The following is an 18,963-nucleotide window of genomic DNA, read 5'->3' on the forward strand; positions in this document are numbered from 1 at the left end:
CTTATATGGTTATATAACCCAATACAAATACAATTTAGCAAAAAAAAAAAGAAATGCCTGTAACCAACACCCATATAGCGCTTACATGCCCTTGCATGCTATGTGTCCCTCTGTCAGCCACCAGACTTTTTTCAGAGTAAAAGCTGTGTAGGCAGTAAGCCTTGCGCCTGTGCAGTGTATTACGTGAACATTTCCACTTGCACACCAGCCATGCCAAGTCATGCCCCCCGCATCCTAGGATAGCTTTTTTTTAAACAGAGCTATTCCCGCATGTACAAACAGACGGTTCTGCAAACGGAACGCTCAGGGGCAAAGGGGTTGTATCCCCAGGGAAAGTTGACCACTGTGTTTCAGCGGTGGTGATCCCCCAGCCCTTTTGGCGGCCATGACAGAGCGGAGTATGGAGGCAATGCTGTTCCACAGGGGCACTGGCAGACACTGAACACACTGCAGGGGAAGCATGGTAATGTTAAACACCAGGTATGTTACAATTACACTTTCTAGTGGTAAAAAACAGGCAATGCATTATTTACTCAGAAGCCCATAAGTTAACCGTATGTGTTCCTTAGGATCATCTTTGAATTACCATTCCCGCCACACGACACTGCTAGAAAACAAAGCCAGATCCAATCTTCACCCATCACGGTGGGCCATGTCATGACAGACTTTCAAGGACCAGGCACCCCTTGCATACTGGGGTCCACAACCTTGGACCTGTACAGCACCCTGCCAGGACATCTGTTGGTTTAGATATGTGACCATGGAGCCAGATCCCAGAGTTCAGCCCTCAACAGAGGAGCATTACAGGCAAGTGACCTCGCTTTTCCTATTCCATGAGGCTTGGTACCATCCATTTTGCCCATTGTTTTTTGGCATTTAGGATGGATCCGACTGCATAGCCCCTTAATTTTGCTTAAAGGGATAATTTAATATTTGGTTTCATTTCTGCCTTGTTTAGACAATACACCAATTGTTATTAGGCGTCGGCTGCAAAAGTAGCCATAAAAGGTTTAAGGGCGTTGGGAATCTTCAGCTGTTCAGAATGAGGCAATTAAGGCCTCTATAAGTAATCCAGAGGATTACCACTGATTTGCTGCATCCTGAGGCTGAGTGAAGGAGAGCAGTAGCTGAAAGTCTTCTGAGGAGGTGAGGTGGTGATTGATTTTTCTGTGTGATAAAAATCAAAAATAGACTATTGTTTTCTGCTGTATGACCAGCAGTGTCTGCCCAGCACTAGGCTGTGCCAGACTCCCTAGATAGGTTCCTGTGTGGTGAAGGTAGACACCCCAAGTGGCCAGGGTTTATTTTATGTTTGATTTTGTTTATGCTGTTTGGATGCTTGCACTTGTTTCCAGCAAGATGGACGAATAAACCAAAATCTTTGTTTTTCAACCGTCTTCGACTGCCTTTCTGTATAAATTCACTGTGTAGTGAACCCATCCAGGGGGTCACACACCCTGCTACCGAGCTAACCCATTACACCACTTTAAGGATTTCCACAACAGGCTTCTTCTTTAGCATAGCACTTCATCAACCATGACTAACACCTTCAGACACTGCCAAAACTTTCTGTATGGAAGGGGTTATATAGAGGGGGAATTCCCGTCTTGGGTTGCCAGTGTCCATTCACCTATAGGTGGCATATAACCCACATAGTAATTTCTAAGGCTGTTCTGCGTCCCGTGATGTACGATAAAGAAAAAAAAATACAAGGCAAACAGATGAACGGCAAAGTCAAAGGAACAAAATCTTAAAAATAAACTAAACAATAAACTAAAAAAACAGTACTAATCATGCTGAACAAAGTGAATGTAGCGGTCCATGCTGTGATGTTGGGTAACTGCAGTAACAAGCACAGGGCAGGAACACAACAGTGCCTAACATTAGCATTTGCTTGTAAACTTTCAGCTTCACGCTTCTTATTTTTAATTATGAATATACAAATCATATCCACAAATTAACATTCACCGTATTTGTCTCAAACAATAGAGAATTTTATTTAAGAACAGATGTTTGGAATCAATCCAAACTAATGCATGCAGCAAAAGCGAACACACAAAACAGTAGGATGACTCTAATAAATCTTTCCATTGTTTTCTATACTCTACCATGATAAATACCTGGTGGAACACAAGGCTATATTTTCACAGCACACCAGACAGGCTCTATTCATCAGTAATTTTAAAATGCTGAGCTATAATTTCATTTTTTTTTTTTTTTTTATTTAGTAAGGTCAGCTACATGAATTACAAATTTTATTCAGAAAAACCTATGTTGTTTATACACATTAAACAATATTCAAATACATATAATCTGTATTCCAATCAATTTAATAATATCATTTTAAAATATGCAAGCTTACTATAACATTTAAAAATCACAGAGGTGTTTGAGGGCAATTTAAACGATTTCTGACTGAACTTCCCATAAAACAACATTTAAGCTGTATCTCTTTACACACAAAGCAAAAACCCATTACTGAGCAAGTTACATTCTCCTTTATTCTCTCTCATCTAAATACAGTTTGTTCTACTCCTGTCACTTTTTTTCTACTGAGACAGACACCTACATTTTCTGACCTCTGTTTGTGTTGGTGGAAATCAGTTTTGTAGAAATGCAGTACATAGGAGAAAAGCATATATGCAGAAGGGTGGGTACAGTGTCATTTTCCTGAACCTGAAACTGACTTGACAGTACAAAAACACAGATTTTCTTTTTATTCATTTATGCACACATGATTCAGTTATTCTGAAATAGTTAGTTGGGGGCATCAAAATGCAGTCCAACTGTGGTGTGGGTAACATTATTTGAGAAACAGTTACCAGATACCTAAAAGTTTAAGTGTCACTCATCTAGTAGAGTGTGCCTTGACAGGAAAAGCTGAAATGTCAATGAACTATAAAAAAAGTTGAACCATTTTAGTGAAAGCAGTGGCTAAGAGGTAAAATCAGAAAGGAAAGCAGAACAGGCGTTTGCGTTGTCTCAGCAAAGTGTGTTGCATTAAGTATTCTCCTAGTTGCATCGGAGGCCTACCTCCTTGTGATGAACCACATTTGAACTAGCTGGATCAGAGTATGCATGATATTTGTTAATTGCAGAGTTTTGCATCTAAAGGAGAAGCCAGCTGTAGTAGCTGCAGTGGTGAAGAGTTTTTTTTTTTTTTTTTTACAATGAAGTATTAAAAAGTTTTGAATACCCCCCAAATGACCCCTTTTTGGAAAGACGACATTCCAAGGTATTTAAAAAGAGGCATGGTGAGTTTTTTGAAGTTGTCATTTTTTTCCCACAATTCTTTGCAAAATCAAGATTTTTTTTTTCTTTTTCACCAAATTTTCATATTAGCAGGTTATTTATCACACACAGCAAATGCATAGCACAAATTACACCCCAAAACACATTCTGCCATTCCTCCCGGTATGACGATACCACATGTGTGAGACTTTTACACAGCATGGCCACATAGAGAGGCCCAACATGCAGGGAACACCTTCAGGCGTTCTGGAGCACCCAGGCCAATTCTGACATTTCTCTCCTACATGTAAAAATCATCATTTATTTGCTAGAAAATGACATAGAACCCCAAAACATTATATATGCTTTTTTTTAGCAAAGACCCTAGAAAATACAATGGCGGTCATTACAACTTTTTATCTAATTTTTTGAACATGTTTAAAAATAAAAATAAAAGTTTTGTGCTTAAAAAAAACAAACAACAGTAAAGTTAGCCCAATATTTTTGCATAATATGAAAGATGAAGTTACGCAAACTAAATAGATACCCAACATGTCACCTTTCAAAATTGCACACGCTCGTGGAATGGCGCCAAACTTCGCTACCTAAAAATCCCCATAGGCGACGCTTTAAATTTTTTTACTGGTTACATGTTTTGAGTTACGGAGAAGGTCTAGGGCCAAAATTATTGCTCTCGCTCTAACGTTCGCAGTGATACCTCACATGTGTAGCTTGAACACCGTTTTCATATGTTGGCGGGAATTACGTATGCGTTCGCTTCTGCATGCGAGCACACGGGGACAAAAAAAATAAAAAAAATGTATTGTTCATTTTACTTTATTTTAGTTTGACACTTTTTTTCCCCAAAAATATTTTTTTGATCACTTTTATTCCTATTAAAAGGAATGTAAACATCCCTTGTAATAGGAATATAGCATGACAGGTCCTCTTTACAGTGAGATGTGGGGTCAATAAGACCCCACCATTTCACCTCTAGGCTGAGAAGCCTGAAATAAAATAAAAATAACAAATTATCCTGGCTTTGATCGTAACCGGTGAGTCGGTAGAAGCACCAGAGGGTGGCGGGGGGGGGGGGGACGTATTGCGGGGTATTGCAGAGTAATGCACATGGTATTGTGGAGTATTGCAGAGTATTGCACAAGGTATTGCAGAGTATTGCGGAATATTGAACAGGGTATTGCACAAGGTATTGCAGAGTATCGCACAGGGTATTGCAGAGTATTGCACAGGGTATTGCAGAGTATTGCACAGGGTATTGTACAATATTGCAGAGTATTGCACAGGGTATTGCAGAGTATTGCACAGGGTATTGCAGAGTATTGCACAAGGTATTGCAGAGTATTGCACAAGGTATTGCAGAGTATTGCACAGGGATGGCTGAGCATGGAGAGATGGATGGATGGATCTGTGACTGCGATTGTCACAGATCCAGCCCGCAGTACTGCTGCTGCCATCCGATCCCTCCTCCTCTCACACTGTACCGATCGGTAGAGAAAGGGGAGGGAGGAACCAACATCATCACATGACACACGTTTGTTTACACGTGATCACTCCGACATTTGACAGGGCGATCACATGGTAAACGGCCGCTATTAGTGGTAATTTACCGTGATCCTTGATGTGCCAGGTCTTCTGTGTGCAGTAGCAAGATTCTGGGAGGACGTCCTCCCAGAATAACTCGACCGCGCTGTAGCCGTCTTTCGGGTATGACGCGGTCGTCAAGAGGTTAAAGCATGTAGCACAGTGTTTGTGCTGTACTGTATAACATGCAGCACAGTGCTTGTACTGTGTAATTTGGTCCCCTGTATCACCTGTGATACCTGGCTGATCCTGCCCTTCCCCTGTAAACTGACCAGGATTTATCAAAGGTGCTGAGCCCTGATGTGGTGGTCAGTTTACATGCCTCCATCATCTGCAGCCCTACTCTGTGCTCCTCTCTCTCCCTCCCTCCCTCCCTCCCTGCCTGTCAGCTTTGTGTCAGGGCTTACACGCCCCCACCCCCTCCTGCTGCTGAAATAACGGTCATAACTTTATATAATCCTGTTATATATGCAATATGGGCATTTTATAGAAGAACTGTATATGAGACTGAAGGAGCATTAAAAGCAAAATACCCCTGGAAATGCTGAGAAAGCAAAACAGCATTACATGGAGTTTTTTTAACTTTAGTGTTACAGTGCCACAAGTAAGAAAAAGTATAAGTAACCTGTTCCACTTTATAGCTATAGTGGAAGGCCTGATCAGATCATTTTGAAATTGGCAGATGGGGATATCTGTTGCAGTAACCACATATCAAGCATGTCAATTTGTAAATATGAGTTGTGTCTGGGAGAAACAAAAGGTGGAGCCCTTTTTTTTATGAACATGGTGGCAACTTCAAACATTGTTAAACATCTTCTGCATGAAAGAAGAAATGTGGTGTGGGTGCTCTCCCTGGGGGGGGGGGGGGTAGATGGAGAATCCATGAGTTTAAAGTGAGGTTACAATGAGGATACAATGAGTCACCACAAACAATAAGGCTTCTAGGTTTAATGGCTGATAAATGGCTGGAAATTAGGGGCATATAAATTAACCAATGTATATGGGTTTAACATTGATCTCGCAATGAAGAATTCTAAATCTGCCCCTTGGGATCCAACAGAGAACATGGGAGAGTTCCACGAGGTGGCGCGAGTGCCGCCGCCGCGGCTTGTCCTGAAAAGGACAGCCGCAAACGGACTCGGGGTAGTGGAAAAAAAGCCCTGTGTCAGGGGCTTACCTTTGCGGTTTGCAGGCAAGGAGGGAGCCCGGGGAAGGCAGATCGCACGTCCTAGGATGATCAACAAGCTGAGGCTGAGGCTGGGGGTGGAAAGCTCTGCCTATCTGATCCAGCAGTCAGAGCTTGTCTCCAGGTGAGAGCAGACTCGTTCTGTAGCAGCCTAGAGCTGGAAGAACCCTGCCTGGCTGCACTATCCCTGGGGAGAGCCGACTCGTTTGAGAGCGTCCTGCTCTCACTGACCCTAGGGTGAGCAGACTAAGATGAGAGCGTCTGCTGCACAGCCTTCACTTAGAGGAAAGTGTGGATGCAGGCACAGTTGCAGAAAGCAAAGATGGTGTTTCAGGGAGAATATCCCATTCGCAAAGAAGCTGAAGTTCCTTATCCACTGTTGTGACTGAAGAAGTGGTACCATTATATGAACTTGAACTTTGAAGGGTAAAAGACAAAAGATGTGATAAAAGATTTTATTAGTAATGGGAATTTGTGTATTTATTTTTTTGTGCAGGGTATACTGTAAGAGACCAGAGGAGACCTGAGACTGAGTATTGATGCAGGAAGCTGGTCAGGTTTTCAAAAAGCCAGCTATATGGCTGACACAAGTTTTAACCTTCCCCCAATCAGTTGTAAACTTCAAACATTTAAATCCCCTGTACTTAGCACAACAAAATGATAATTGGTTCTGCATTGTCTAAAAGTGGTGGTACTGAGAGGTGGGCAGGGGATGCAACCAAGGGGCGGAGAAAACAAGTGACTCAGAAAAAGGGAGTTCATGCACCTATTGTCTGAGAAAAAAAGCCCTGCCTGTAGGTAATTTCCCATCATGCACTCCTATGCAGCATCACACAATAGGGCATGTTCACCTGTCTAGACCTTACCCCCACCTCACCACCACCTCCCTAATTCTTTCCTTAAGGCAACCATACATTGTACACTATGACTATACAATCTCCTTTATATCTACCATCAGTTATGTAGTGAAAGGGACTGATTTAATACATATTGAGTTGTTCAAGCGGGTCCTCCAAATCCATAGTTCAGGTAAATCAAAAATAAATTGTACAGAGATTGTACAACCAGATTGCACAGTGTATGGTCATCTTTATACAAGTACATAGGAGGGAGTGGACAGAAATACTAAGCTGTCAGGTCCCAATCATATAATATATATATATATATATATATATATATATATATATATATATATATATATATATATATATATATATATATATATATATATATATATATATATGTTTTTTTAATTCAGTTTTTTATTATAGTAAAAAATGTAGTTAACAATCATCACAAATAGCAGTTAGACATGTCAAAAATCAGACAGCATGAACAAACATGGTCATAAAATAAAATAAGAGAGAGAAAGTATATGTAGTCCGGCCTTGCACAGTAAGAAGGTGAATGGGCAAAGACTCAATGCCTAGGAAATAACAATGTGCAGAGCTGTAGAGGCACCCTGACCATTATTTATAAGACACATAGCTAACTGCAGTGCATGTTATACCATGCAAACAATAACATTTTGTCAGTTTTGTAGTCGTTTGGGAGGCAAAGCGACCCAGTGGCCAGGTAGGCCCAGACATGGGACACGTGAAAGAGAAATGTGCAACAGGATATTCTCAGCATCTGACTAAACAGCCCATGTTTGGGTAGAGATTGCGGGGAGGGGGTATGAGTAATAGGGGGTAAAGGGAGGAAGCAAGGATCGAGAGAGAAGGGAAAGGGGGGGGGGGCATATAGGAGAGTGATAGCAGAGACAAGCAAGTGTGAAGAGCAATACAGTACCCTCCGACTGGGAAGCAGAACTTGCCCACCGGATCAGACGGACTGCGCCACTTCATGGAGATAGGCGTCCGTATATGTAAAGTGCTGCCAAGGTCTCCAGGTCTCCCGAAAGGTCTCCTCCCTGTTATGCAGAGTGGCAGTGAGATATTCCATGTCTCTGAGTTCATTCACTTTTCAAAACCATAGGGACTTTGCCGGAGGATTGTCCGATCTCCAACAGAGGGGAATGCATGCCTCGGCAGCGTTTAGTAGCTGGATGGTGAAAGAGGCCTTATATTTATTTCTTGATGGGTCGCTCCAAAAGGTGAAGCAAACAGGCCACTGGGTTCCCCTCCAGTGAGACACCAGTCAAGTGTTTGATCGTGAAGGCCACCTTGAGCCAGTAAGGGGAAAGCTTGGGACAAGCCCAAAAAAATGTGCAGTATTGTCCCCTCCGCCGCGCCAACACAGGCTAGAGACCTGCGGGAAGAAACGTGCAAAGTATTGGGTACTCTATACCATCGGGTCATAATTTTGTAAAAAGTCTCCTGAACTCTAGTGGCTATGGAGGATTTATGAGCAAAGTGGATAATCTCCTCCCTCTTAGCGTCAGTGAAGTTGGTGCCGAGCTCCTCTTGCCATTTGGGGAGGAACGGGGGAATGAACCCATCCGCTGGTCGGGTCAGGGAGGAGTAAATAAGCGAAAGACAGTGACAGCACTGGCTCTCCGCGGTGACAGATGCGTTCCAGTTCAGTGAGAAATACCCCGATTCCACAGGCATCTGCACAGAAAGTTGCACAGATGTAGGCCGCTCAAGAAGTCCAGTGGGGGGTCTATGGCAGACACCCCATCTTCAGGTGAGAGTTGACCGCTAGGTCCTAGAAAAACGCACAAATGGAGCCAATGTCCAGCTACAAGGTGCTTGAAGTGAGGGTTCTGGAGGCCAGGTGAAAATTCTGGATTACCCAGGACCATAGGGGAAGGCATCGGGGACACCAAGGAATGCCAGAAGGCATCTCTGGTCACTGATAGTGTGCTGCCTAGGGTGGGATGGACCGCAAGATCCCTCTGCAAAGAAGTTGTGGTCCAGGGCCAGCTCTTGGCCGTGTCTCCGGAGTCCTCCATTTCCATTGCCACCCAGTAGTAGGCTTTCATGTCCAGAAGGCCAACCCCCCCCCCCTGCTTTTCGCTAGGTGGAGGAGCTGGAGTCTTGTGTGGGGCTTACGGAAGGACCAGACAAAATCGTGAAACAGAGTCAATTCGCTAAAAAAGCACTGGAGGGAGGCGGATAGGGAGCACCTGCAACAAGTACAAAACTCTCGAAAACAGGGTCATTTTGAGGGCACTGCAATGGCCAAACCACATCAACGTGAGGGAGTGCCAGCGGAGAAGATCTGCCTTTAGGTGAAGAAGTAGCGTGGCAAAATGTGTTGAATATAGGTCGGCGGGATCAGGAGTGATGTCAACTCCCAGGTATCGGATAAGATTAGTAGTCCGCCTCAACGGAAAGGACAAACGTAAACGCTGAACAATGTCCTTCCCCACCGTTATATTAAGAATAGAGGATTTGGATAAATTTATTTGAAAGAGAGAGATGGTGCCATATTCCTGGAGAGATCGAAGCAGGTTTGGGAGGGAGGCAAGTGGTTCTGTCAGGAAAAAGATCAGGTTGTCTGCAAATGCGGCCACCTTGTGGGTTCCCGCAGATTTTTGGTACCCAATTATGCCCGCATCCGTCATTATTCTGCACAGGAGGAGCCCCAACGTGAGTATAACAATCAGGGGGGCAGTGGACAGCCCTGCCGCGTACCATTCCAGATGTCAAATAAATCAGACCTTGTTTCATTGACCTTGACCGCTGCAGTGGGGTGAGAGTAAAGGGACAGTATCCAACCCAGCATAGAGGACCGGAGGCCAATATGCTCCAAATTGGCCCAAATGAAAGACCAATCTACGCGGTCGAAGACCTTCTCTGCGTCTGTAGACAGCAAGAGAAGGGCCCGTTTTGAAGTCCTGGCCACGTGGATCAAATTCACCACCCAGATGGTGTTGTCCCTCAGCGGCACAAAGCCCCATTCATATGTTTACATAGCAGGAACCCACATTACTGCACCCCATTTTTCTTTTTATTATTTGTTTTGCAGCATTTTTGCAGTTGTGCATGCGGCACAACAAGCTCCAGAAGCTTTTATTTTTTTCTTAGAGCAGAGCATGGCACATTTGTTTTGCCTTTTTTTTGTGCTTGCTTGTTGCATGGCAGACTTGTGCCTGCTACCCATGCTTGGGGACCATTAACATTTAATTGTGCTGAAAGTGTGATTCACTTTTGCAGCACATTTTTAAAACACCTGGCAAAGCATGTTGTCTGTGCAGTTTGCCGTGAGTTTGGGAATGCACATATGTGAATGGGGCCTCATTTAGGGCGATTCACAGATGTGAATGGAGGCTCTTTTTTAACCAATTTTTGGCAACACGTATATGAAAACCCACTGTTTTCAATGACACACATGTGAACAAAGCATCTCCCCGCAGGGATGTAGTCCAAAGGGAGGGGGCGAGCACGCTGACTAACCCCCAGCCAGAACCCGCTTGGTATGGATATGAGTGAGGGGAAGATGGCCCCCACCCGTCTCCATACCATAGCAGGTAAGGCACATGTTCACTTTTGCCCATAGCTCTTAAAGGGACTTATTTTTTGTAATTTTTTCAAATGACAATTTGTTTTATTTATTTGTATTGCATTTAAGTGTAAATATGAGATATGGGGTCTTTTTGACCTCAGATCTCATATTTAAGAGGACCTGTCATGCTTTTCTCCATTACAAGGGATTTTTACATTACATTACATGACCCAATTATTATTATAAAAAAAAAAAAAGAACAATTACAAATTAAAGTGCCCCATCCCGACGAGCTCACGTGCGGAAGCAAACACATATGTGATCAGCGCCCGCATATGAAAATTGTGTTTAAACCACATGTGAGGTATCACCGCGATAGTTAGAGCGAGAGCAATGATTCTAGCCTTGACTTCCTCTGTAACTTAAAACATGCAACCTGTATTACGTCGCCTATGGAGATTTTTAAGGGTAAAAGTTTGTCGCCATTCCATGTGTGGGCGCAATTTTGAAGTGTGACATGTTGGCTATCAATTATCTTTCACAATTCAAAAATAATTGGGCTAACTTTACTATTGTCTTATTTTTAATTCAAAAATGTTATTTTTTCCAAAAAAAGTGTGCTTGTAAGACCTGCACAAATACAGTGTGACAAAAAGTATTGCAACAACTGTCATTTTGTTCTCTAGTGTGTTGGAAAAAAATGTATAATGTTTGGGGGTTCCAAGTAATTTTCTAGGACAAAAAATGTTTTAAACTTGTAAACAACACATCTGAAAAACAGGCTTGGTCCTTAAAGAGGAGTTCCACCCAAATTTGGAACGTCCTCTTATCCCACTCCTCTCCCCCTTACATGCCACATTTGGCATGTAATTTTTTTTTGGGGGGAGTGGGGGCTTCAGGAAGAGTGGGGCTTCCTGTCCCACTTCCTCCTTCCTGTAGGCGACTAAGCTTAATCGCCTACAGGAAGGGGCTGCTGTAGGCGATCGCCTAGGACACGTCACAGGTCCTAGGCGATCTCCTGGCCAATTACACGGCGCAGCGCCGAGCCGCGCCGCTCGCGCATGCGCAGTGGGTGCCCGGCCGTGAAGCCGAAAGCTGTCACGGCCGGGTGCCCACACTGAGAATGAAGACGCCGGCCGGGGAGGGGGGGAGAGGAGCGGAGCCCCGGCCGGCGCGTCGCTGGAGCGCTGGAGCAGGTAAGTGTATGTTTATTAAAAGCCAGCAGCTACACTTTTTGTTGCTGCTGACTTTTAATAAAAATACAAATGGCTGGAACTCCCCTTTAAGTGATTAAAAAAAAGATACAAATGTTGGGGCTGAACAACTGTACACCTAGCAAGGCACGATTCTCACAGTTTTATTAATGTGAAATAAAATTTGATTCACTACACAAGAGTATTCCATCTGATTTTAAAGCGGGTCATATCTAACCACGTGGCTTGTAATTTTAATAGTACAGCAGTGTAACCTTAGCCTGCATAGCCCAAAATACCTTTTTTATCATGTTTGACCTAAGCCTAGAAGAGTATTTACGCATTTTCAAGAAAAAAACACAATAAAACATCTAGTCTTACTAATATGCAGCTATGGAACATGACCACATTTAGCTGAAATCAAATCAGTTTTCCCCATTGTCATCTTTTCCTACTATGAAAATTTACATTTAGAAATAGACAAAAGATAGGAGTGTGAGATCCATAGTTTTGATAGGCAGTTTTACAAAACTTGCTCGACATGTGTAATGATGTAAAAAAGTAAGGTTTTAATTTGCCAGGAATAAATATGAAGCTGAAATGTATGCAGCTTAGTTTCAACACTAATTGCACAGCTAATGGATAAAAATTAAAACTATTTTCCAACTGAAAAGGCCAAAATTAAAATATTATTTTCCCCAAATGCATAAAACCACAGACCTGGAATTATGCATATATTTTCATGTACTGATCATGTTTTCTTTCTAAGTGAAAACCTGCAATTTCTCATGGGAAATAACTAAATTAAAGACATGGACGCTTAGAAGCTTCTCATGCACTGAATGCAATTACCTGCTTCAGCAATGCATTCTCTAAGGCATAACAATCATGACAATATTTTTGTCTTCCAATATACTTCACAAATTTAATATATATGTTTTTTTTTTTTTTTTTTTTTTATTTTAACTATAAGTAAACCTGCTATCAGTCTAGCACAGCTAAAACATCCAAATAATGTAATTATCAGCACCAAAAGATGCCAACATAAAATTATGTGTGGACAAATGTACCCACATGGCGCCTAGGAATCCCCATCAGGCATATACTGTATGCAATAGCTGACTTTTTTTTAAAAAGTAAGCACTTAAAGGAACACTAAAGAGATTTGTTTTTTAAATAACAAACATGTTATACTTGCCTCCACTGTGCAGCTCGTTTTGCACAGAGTGGCCCTGAACCTGGTCTTCTGGGGTCCCTCGGTGGCTGTCTCGGCTCCCCCCTGCAAGAACTTTCCACCTTTATGTGAGCTCTCTCGCATGGTGGAAAGTTCTTGCGGGCGCTCTCCCGTGATACAGCCGGCAGCTATACCCGCTCACTGTATCCTTTGGCCCTGCCCCCAATGCACTGCATCATTGAATATGATTGACAACAGTGCAAGCCAATGGCTGTGCTGCTTTCAATCAACCAATGAATGAGCCGAGAAGCCGACTGAGAAGCCAGCGTGTTCATGGTGCGGGACTTTCAAAGGGGTCAGGTAAGTAAATGGGGGCTCAGGGGGGGGAGGGGCTGGGCGCTAATGCTCTTGTTTTACCTTAATGCATACGCACGTAACTTTGCGCCAGACGTAAGCCTAACGCAAACGGCGTAACGGGCGCAAGTACGTTCGTGAATTTGGGTGTCTACCTAATTTACATATTCAGCGTGTAAATCTACGGAACCCCCCTTGCGGCCAGCGTAAATATGCACCCAAGATACGACGGCGTAGGAGACTTACACCGCTCGTATCTTGGCCAAATCTATGCGTAACTAAGAATCAGGCGCATAGATACGACGGCTCACATTCGGACTTATGACGGCATACGTGGAGATACGCCATTGTAAGTCCACTGTGAATCTGGCCATTGGTATGTATTCTAAATAATTTTAAAAAATGTAAAAAATTACAGTCTGCACAGATATACACAATGGCCCGGATTCAGAAAGGACTTAAGCCAATGTATCTTCTGATACGCCGCGTAAGTCCACGGATGCGCCGTCGTATCTATGCGCCTTATTCAGGAAACAAGATATGCCTGAATTTTGGCTTGATACGACCGACGTAAGTCTCCTACGCCGTCGTATCTTGGGCGCATATTTACGCTGGCCGCAAGGGGCGCTTCCATTGATTTACGCATTGAATATGTAAATTAGCTAGATACGCCGATTCACGAACGTACTTACGCCTGTCGCTGTAATCTACGCCGTTTACATAAGGTGTATGCCCGGCGTAAAGTTAGGCCTCATAAAGCAGGGTTAAGTCCTGTTAGGGTATGGACGTCGGAACACCCGTCGGATTTTACGGCGTTTGCATAAGTCGTACGTGAATGGGGCTGGGCGTAGGTTACGTTCACGTTGAAGGCATTGAGCCGTCATATCTTAGGGAGTATATGTGATGTGATTCTGAGCATGCACGTGCATGCGCCGTTCGTTCGGCCCTTCATTTACATGGGGTCACAGTTAATTTAAATGTAACATGCCCACTTCCTTCCTACTTTGAATTAGGCAGGCTTACGCCGGCCAATTTACATTACGCCGGTGCAAGTTTGGGAGCGAGTGCTTTGTGAATACTGCACTTGCCTCTCACAGTTACGTCGGCGTAGCGCATATGAGATGTGCTACGCCGGCATAAAGATACGCCGATCTACGTGAATCTGGGCCAACGTATCCAGCTGGAATGCAAGCAATGAAGTATTCTTAAATATTATTGTTGTGTAAGTCGAGCTAAGAGAACCACTAGCAGACCATGACTTAATAAAAAAGGTTGCTGTCCTTGGATACAACGAGAGCAACATTATGTCACTCAATAAATCCCATCAAAGGTTATGATTATCCAATGTGAAACTGAGAACATAACACCAAATCAAGAAGATGCATGAGCCAAGCTGTATACCGTATTTTCCAGCGTATAAGACGACTTTTTACACCGGAATTTCACAGCCAAAATCCGGGTGTCGCCTTATACGCCGGGTATAGCAGCTGCTCGATCGATATCAGCTGCTGGGTGCTCTGTATGGCTGCATGTATTCTGTATATGCGCCGCTTAGCCAATCCCGATGCACTGTGTGATGACAGAGCATGCTAAGCCTGCTCGGATTGGAGTAACGACCTCTGCCAATCCGAGCAGGCTACATTTATGTAGCCTGCTCGGATTGGCAGAGGTTGTTATCCAATCTGAGCAGGCTTAGCATGCTCTGTCATCAACACAGTGCATCGGGATTGGCTGAGCGCGCATATATGGAATACATGCAGCCGTACAGAGCACCCGGCAGCTGAGCTGATATCGATCGAGCATAGGGATTGGCTGAGCGCGGCACGCATTTTACAAACTACATAGCTGTACAGAGCACCCGGCGGGCTTCTTCATTACTAATACGGTGAGTAGACTACAAAACCACCGCTTTTAGCAGCATTTTAGGGGGTCGTCTTATATGCCAAGTCGTCTTATACGCCGGCAAATACGGTAATTAGAGGCTAGATAAACCATGGGAGCTGTATGTATCCATAAAGCCTGGTGTATTGGCCAGAACACCTGCAACATGGGAGACTGGCTCTGTATATGGGCTTAATCTTCAAACTGTGTATTTTATACATCCAAACAAATTAAATTAAAGTCTCCAAGTAAGATGTTAGGCAAGCAACTACATAGGGCAATCAAATATAAGTCATTTGTTATGTTACTAATATGTCTTAACCATCAAGAGCCATGAAGAGGTGGTAAACATATACTTAAGATTAGTTGATTTACTAAAACTGGAGAGTGCAAAATCAGGTGCAGCTGTGCATGGTAGCCAATCAGATTCTTACTTCAGCTTGTTCAATTAACCACCTAAATACCGGGAAATTTCACCCCCCCCCCTCCCGGCCAATTTTTAGTGTTGTATTCTGAATGACAATTGTACAGTCATGCAATGCTGTACCCAAACACAATTGTTATCATTTTTTTTTTTTCGAGACAGAAAGAGCTTTTTTAGTTAATATTTATTTACCACTGAGTTGTTTGTATTTGTTTGCTAAACATTTTGAAAACATGTTTTTCTTAGTCTCTGTTTCAAAATTGTGTAAATAAGTAATTTTTCTACTTCACGAATGTGTGCTGATTAGGCTGCACTCATGGGCATTGATGAGGAAGCACTAATATGCAGCACTGATATGAAGCACCAATGGGCACTGATATGCAACATTGATGGGCTGCCTTTATGGGCACTGATAGGCAGTACTGATAGATGACACCAATAGGTGGCACTGATGAGGAGGCAATGAGGAGGCACTGACAGGCATCACTGATGGGCACTGAAAAACAGCTATGCTCCACATGCACTGAAAGGCAGCACTGATAGGTACTAATTGGCATCACTGATTGGCACTGGCAGGCATCACTGATGGGACTGCATTGAAAATCAAAGCACTGATTATTAGCGAGACACACCACACCACCGATCGCCATGCACACCCGGGGGCACACACAAGCAGTTTGTTCTGAAATACGTCATATGACGTCCAGTCAGAACAATGAAACCCCCCGCTCGGCCGTTATTTTGCTAAAGGCCAGGCGTGAAGGTAATAAGCTTTGAAGAAAGACTGGGAAGCTGCTGGTTTATATGTCAAGCTGCACCATATTTTGCACTCTCCACTTTTAGCAAATCAAATCCATGGATTTAGAAGTATATGTTGTTTACCACCTCTATGGCTCTTGATGGTTACAGAGATATTAGTAATGAATGGCTTGTATTTGATTATCCTATGTAGTTGCTTGCCTAACATCATCTTACTTTAGCGACTTCCATTCGATGTCTCTAACTCCCACGTGTCTCTGTAGGAATGTGAACCGGGTCGCAAGTGTAGCAAGTGGTAACAAAAGTTTTACCAGTTTTGCTGTGCCAGAGGCAGGCTTATATTCAATTGTCTTATGTATGAGGGTGTATAAGGGGCTTATTTACCAGTGAGTGGTGTTCTTTGACTTATTATTGACCAATCATTTTTATACTCTTTATTGTTTGTTGCTTTTTAACAGAAGTTAAAATAAAAAATAACTGTTATATATGTGTTTATTTGTATTTGTTTTCACATATTCTTTTCTACCCAGTGGGGTTTAGTAGTCATAGCCAGGTTTCTGTTTCGGTCTTGTTTTTTCTTGAGTTCGTCAGTTTCATTGTACCAGCCACTACCCCACTGTTTATTATCTATGATAATAGTCTGCTAGCTTAAATATGGAATTGTGTAAGTAAGGAAGGTCTTAAGGATTTGTATTTGTAAAATTATTGTTGGATTGAACCTTTATAAATACAAAATAAATTGCAATTAAACGTTTAATGTATGTCTTCAGCTGCCTTAAAGAACAATGAACACCATTACACTAAACAAGAACAGATGATGGTGCTGAAACGGTTAAAAAATATATTTCTGCTAAACATGTAATTCTGCTTTAACATGCTTATATGGCTAAACTGGCAGACGCAATAAGGAAATACACTCAATCTTTAATCAGAGTAGAGATACAAGTGGCACTAAGTAGGGCATGAAGCCCCATGCTAATTGCAACATCTCAAATGAAAGCACATTTAGCTCAACAAACCAGCAGGAAATTTATAAAAAAAAAAAAAGAAGAGCTTGTGGAAATGTTTATTTAATGCTTTTCTGCAATCTAAAAGAGTTAAAGTGTTAACAATAACAAATGCATGTTTTTGTCTTGTGAACATATTTTACAGGGCCAACAAGTTCAAGGACAAGGTCAAATTGAAGGAGGAGCATTCAGCGCTTACCTGCTTTTCAGCATGGCCGTAGTCAGATCCTTGGTTTGGCAAAAAATGTAAAATGTGCCCATTGTTTTTTGCTAGTTCCCTCAAGGACATGGCTGTCCGCACAGTGGAGTTTCTGGCATGAACAAAAACCATTACCTTCAAAAGAAAAAAAAAAAAAAAAGATATGGATGTATATAGTATATATAAAAACATAAACCAGTACAATCCAAGTTGTGTGCTTCAAACAAACATTGCTAGCCACAGTTTATATACATCTTTACTGGCTTTGGTACACAAAAAAATAAATAAAAAAATGGTAGTTATATGCTTACTAACCTTTGCACATTATAATTTCTCTATGCAATTTGTTAAAACTATATAAACCATTGTTTTTCTTTCTTTTTGTATTGTCATTTACCACTTATAAGAACACATTTTTTTTCTTCCTTTTTTAGGAATAAAGTCATTGCACTATACAATGGTAAAGTAAACTATTTAGCTAACAAATATAGTTAAAGAATGATTAAAACTAAGCTCTCACTAAATAAAAGTTTTTTTTTTTTTGCAGAGCACTGTTTAATAAAATAGGGTTGCATTATTTTAATACAGTTTTCCCTTTGTTGTGTTCATCTCCCTTCACCTCTTCTCTGTACAAACTTTATGTGGTTGTGTAGTTACTAAAATGAAAAATGCCACTAAGCATTAGCATGAGGACCTATAGTCCAACTCAGAAGTGTACTTGGAAGGGTGAGAACACTGAAGATGTAAACAATGCAATTCTAGGGAAGGTAGTGCTTGTAGATACAACTTGTTGGTGTAATTTTACCTAAAAGCAGGACATACACAAAGGTGAGAAATGTAAAAGTAACCTGACACCAACTATGCACTCTCTCAAATTATCATTTATATGTTAACTTTTTTAGAAATGTTCCAATTTTTAGAACATATTGTTTATTTGCATAAAGTAAAAAAAAAAAAGATCCATAAAGCATAGTGTGCTGCAATAGTGAGTAAATAATATTGGATCCTGCTACTATTTAGGTTTCTTGATAACATGTGCTATTGACAGCATACTACTTAAAGGGTTTGTAATGGAAAAAAAAAGATGTTTTCTCTAAATAGCTTCCTTTACCTTAGTGCAGTCCTACTTCACTTACCTCATCCTTCAATTTTGCTTTTAAATGTCCTTATTTCTTCTGAGAAATCCTCACTTCTTGTTTGTCTGTTTGTAACTACACACAGTAATGCAAGGCTTTCTCCCTGGTGTGTAGAGAGCCTCTTGAGGGGGCGAGCAGGAGGATCAGGACGCTCTCTACTTTGCAGATGGAGAAAGGGGCTGTGTGTTAGTGGGTGTCCTGACACTCCTGCTCGCCCCCTCCCCCCTCAAGAGTCTCTCTCCACACCAGGGAGAAAGTATTGCATTACTGTGTGGAGTTACAGACAGAAGAAAAGGAAGTGAGGATTTCTCAGAAGAAATAAGGACATTTAAAAGCAAAATCAAAGGATGAGGTTAGTGAAGGAGGACTGCACTAAGGTAAATTAAGCTATTTACGGTACAAAAAAAAATCCTTTACAACCCCTT

General features: G+C 42.1%; 1 protein-coding gene across 3 annotated transcripts in view; it reads right to left on the minus strand.

Annotated features, from left to right (window-relative positions):
* The window catches only part of ASCC3 (activating signal cointegrator 1 complex subunit 3), an 841,816-nt gene that overhangs the window by 440,911 nt on the left and 381,942 nt on the right, over positions 1 to 18,963 (minus strand). For all 3 annotated transcript variants that reach the window (XM_040350155.1, XM_040350157.1, XM_040350156.1), the window contains one exon: positions 17,403 to 17,537. In XM_040350155.1, the coding sequence (XP_040206089.1) occupies positions 17,403 to 17,537 (135 nt within the window). The remainder of the gene's footprint in view (positions 1 to 17,402; positions 17,538 to 18,963) is intronic.

This window comes from Rana temporaria, chromosome 4 (genome assembly GCF_905171775.1).
Source record: "Rana temporaria chromosome 4, aRanTem1.1, whole genome shotgun sequence".
Classification (NCBI taxonomy): Eukaryota; Metazoa; Chordata; class Amphibia; order Anura; family Ranidae; genus Rana; species Rana temporaria.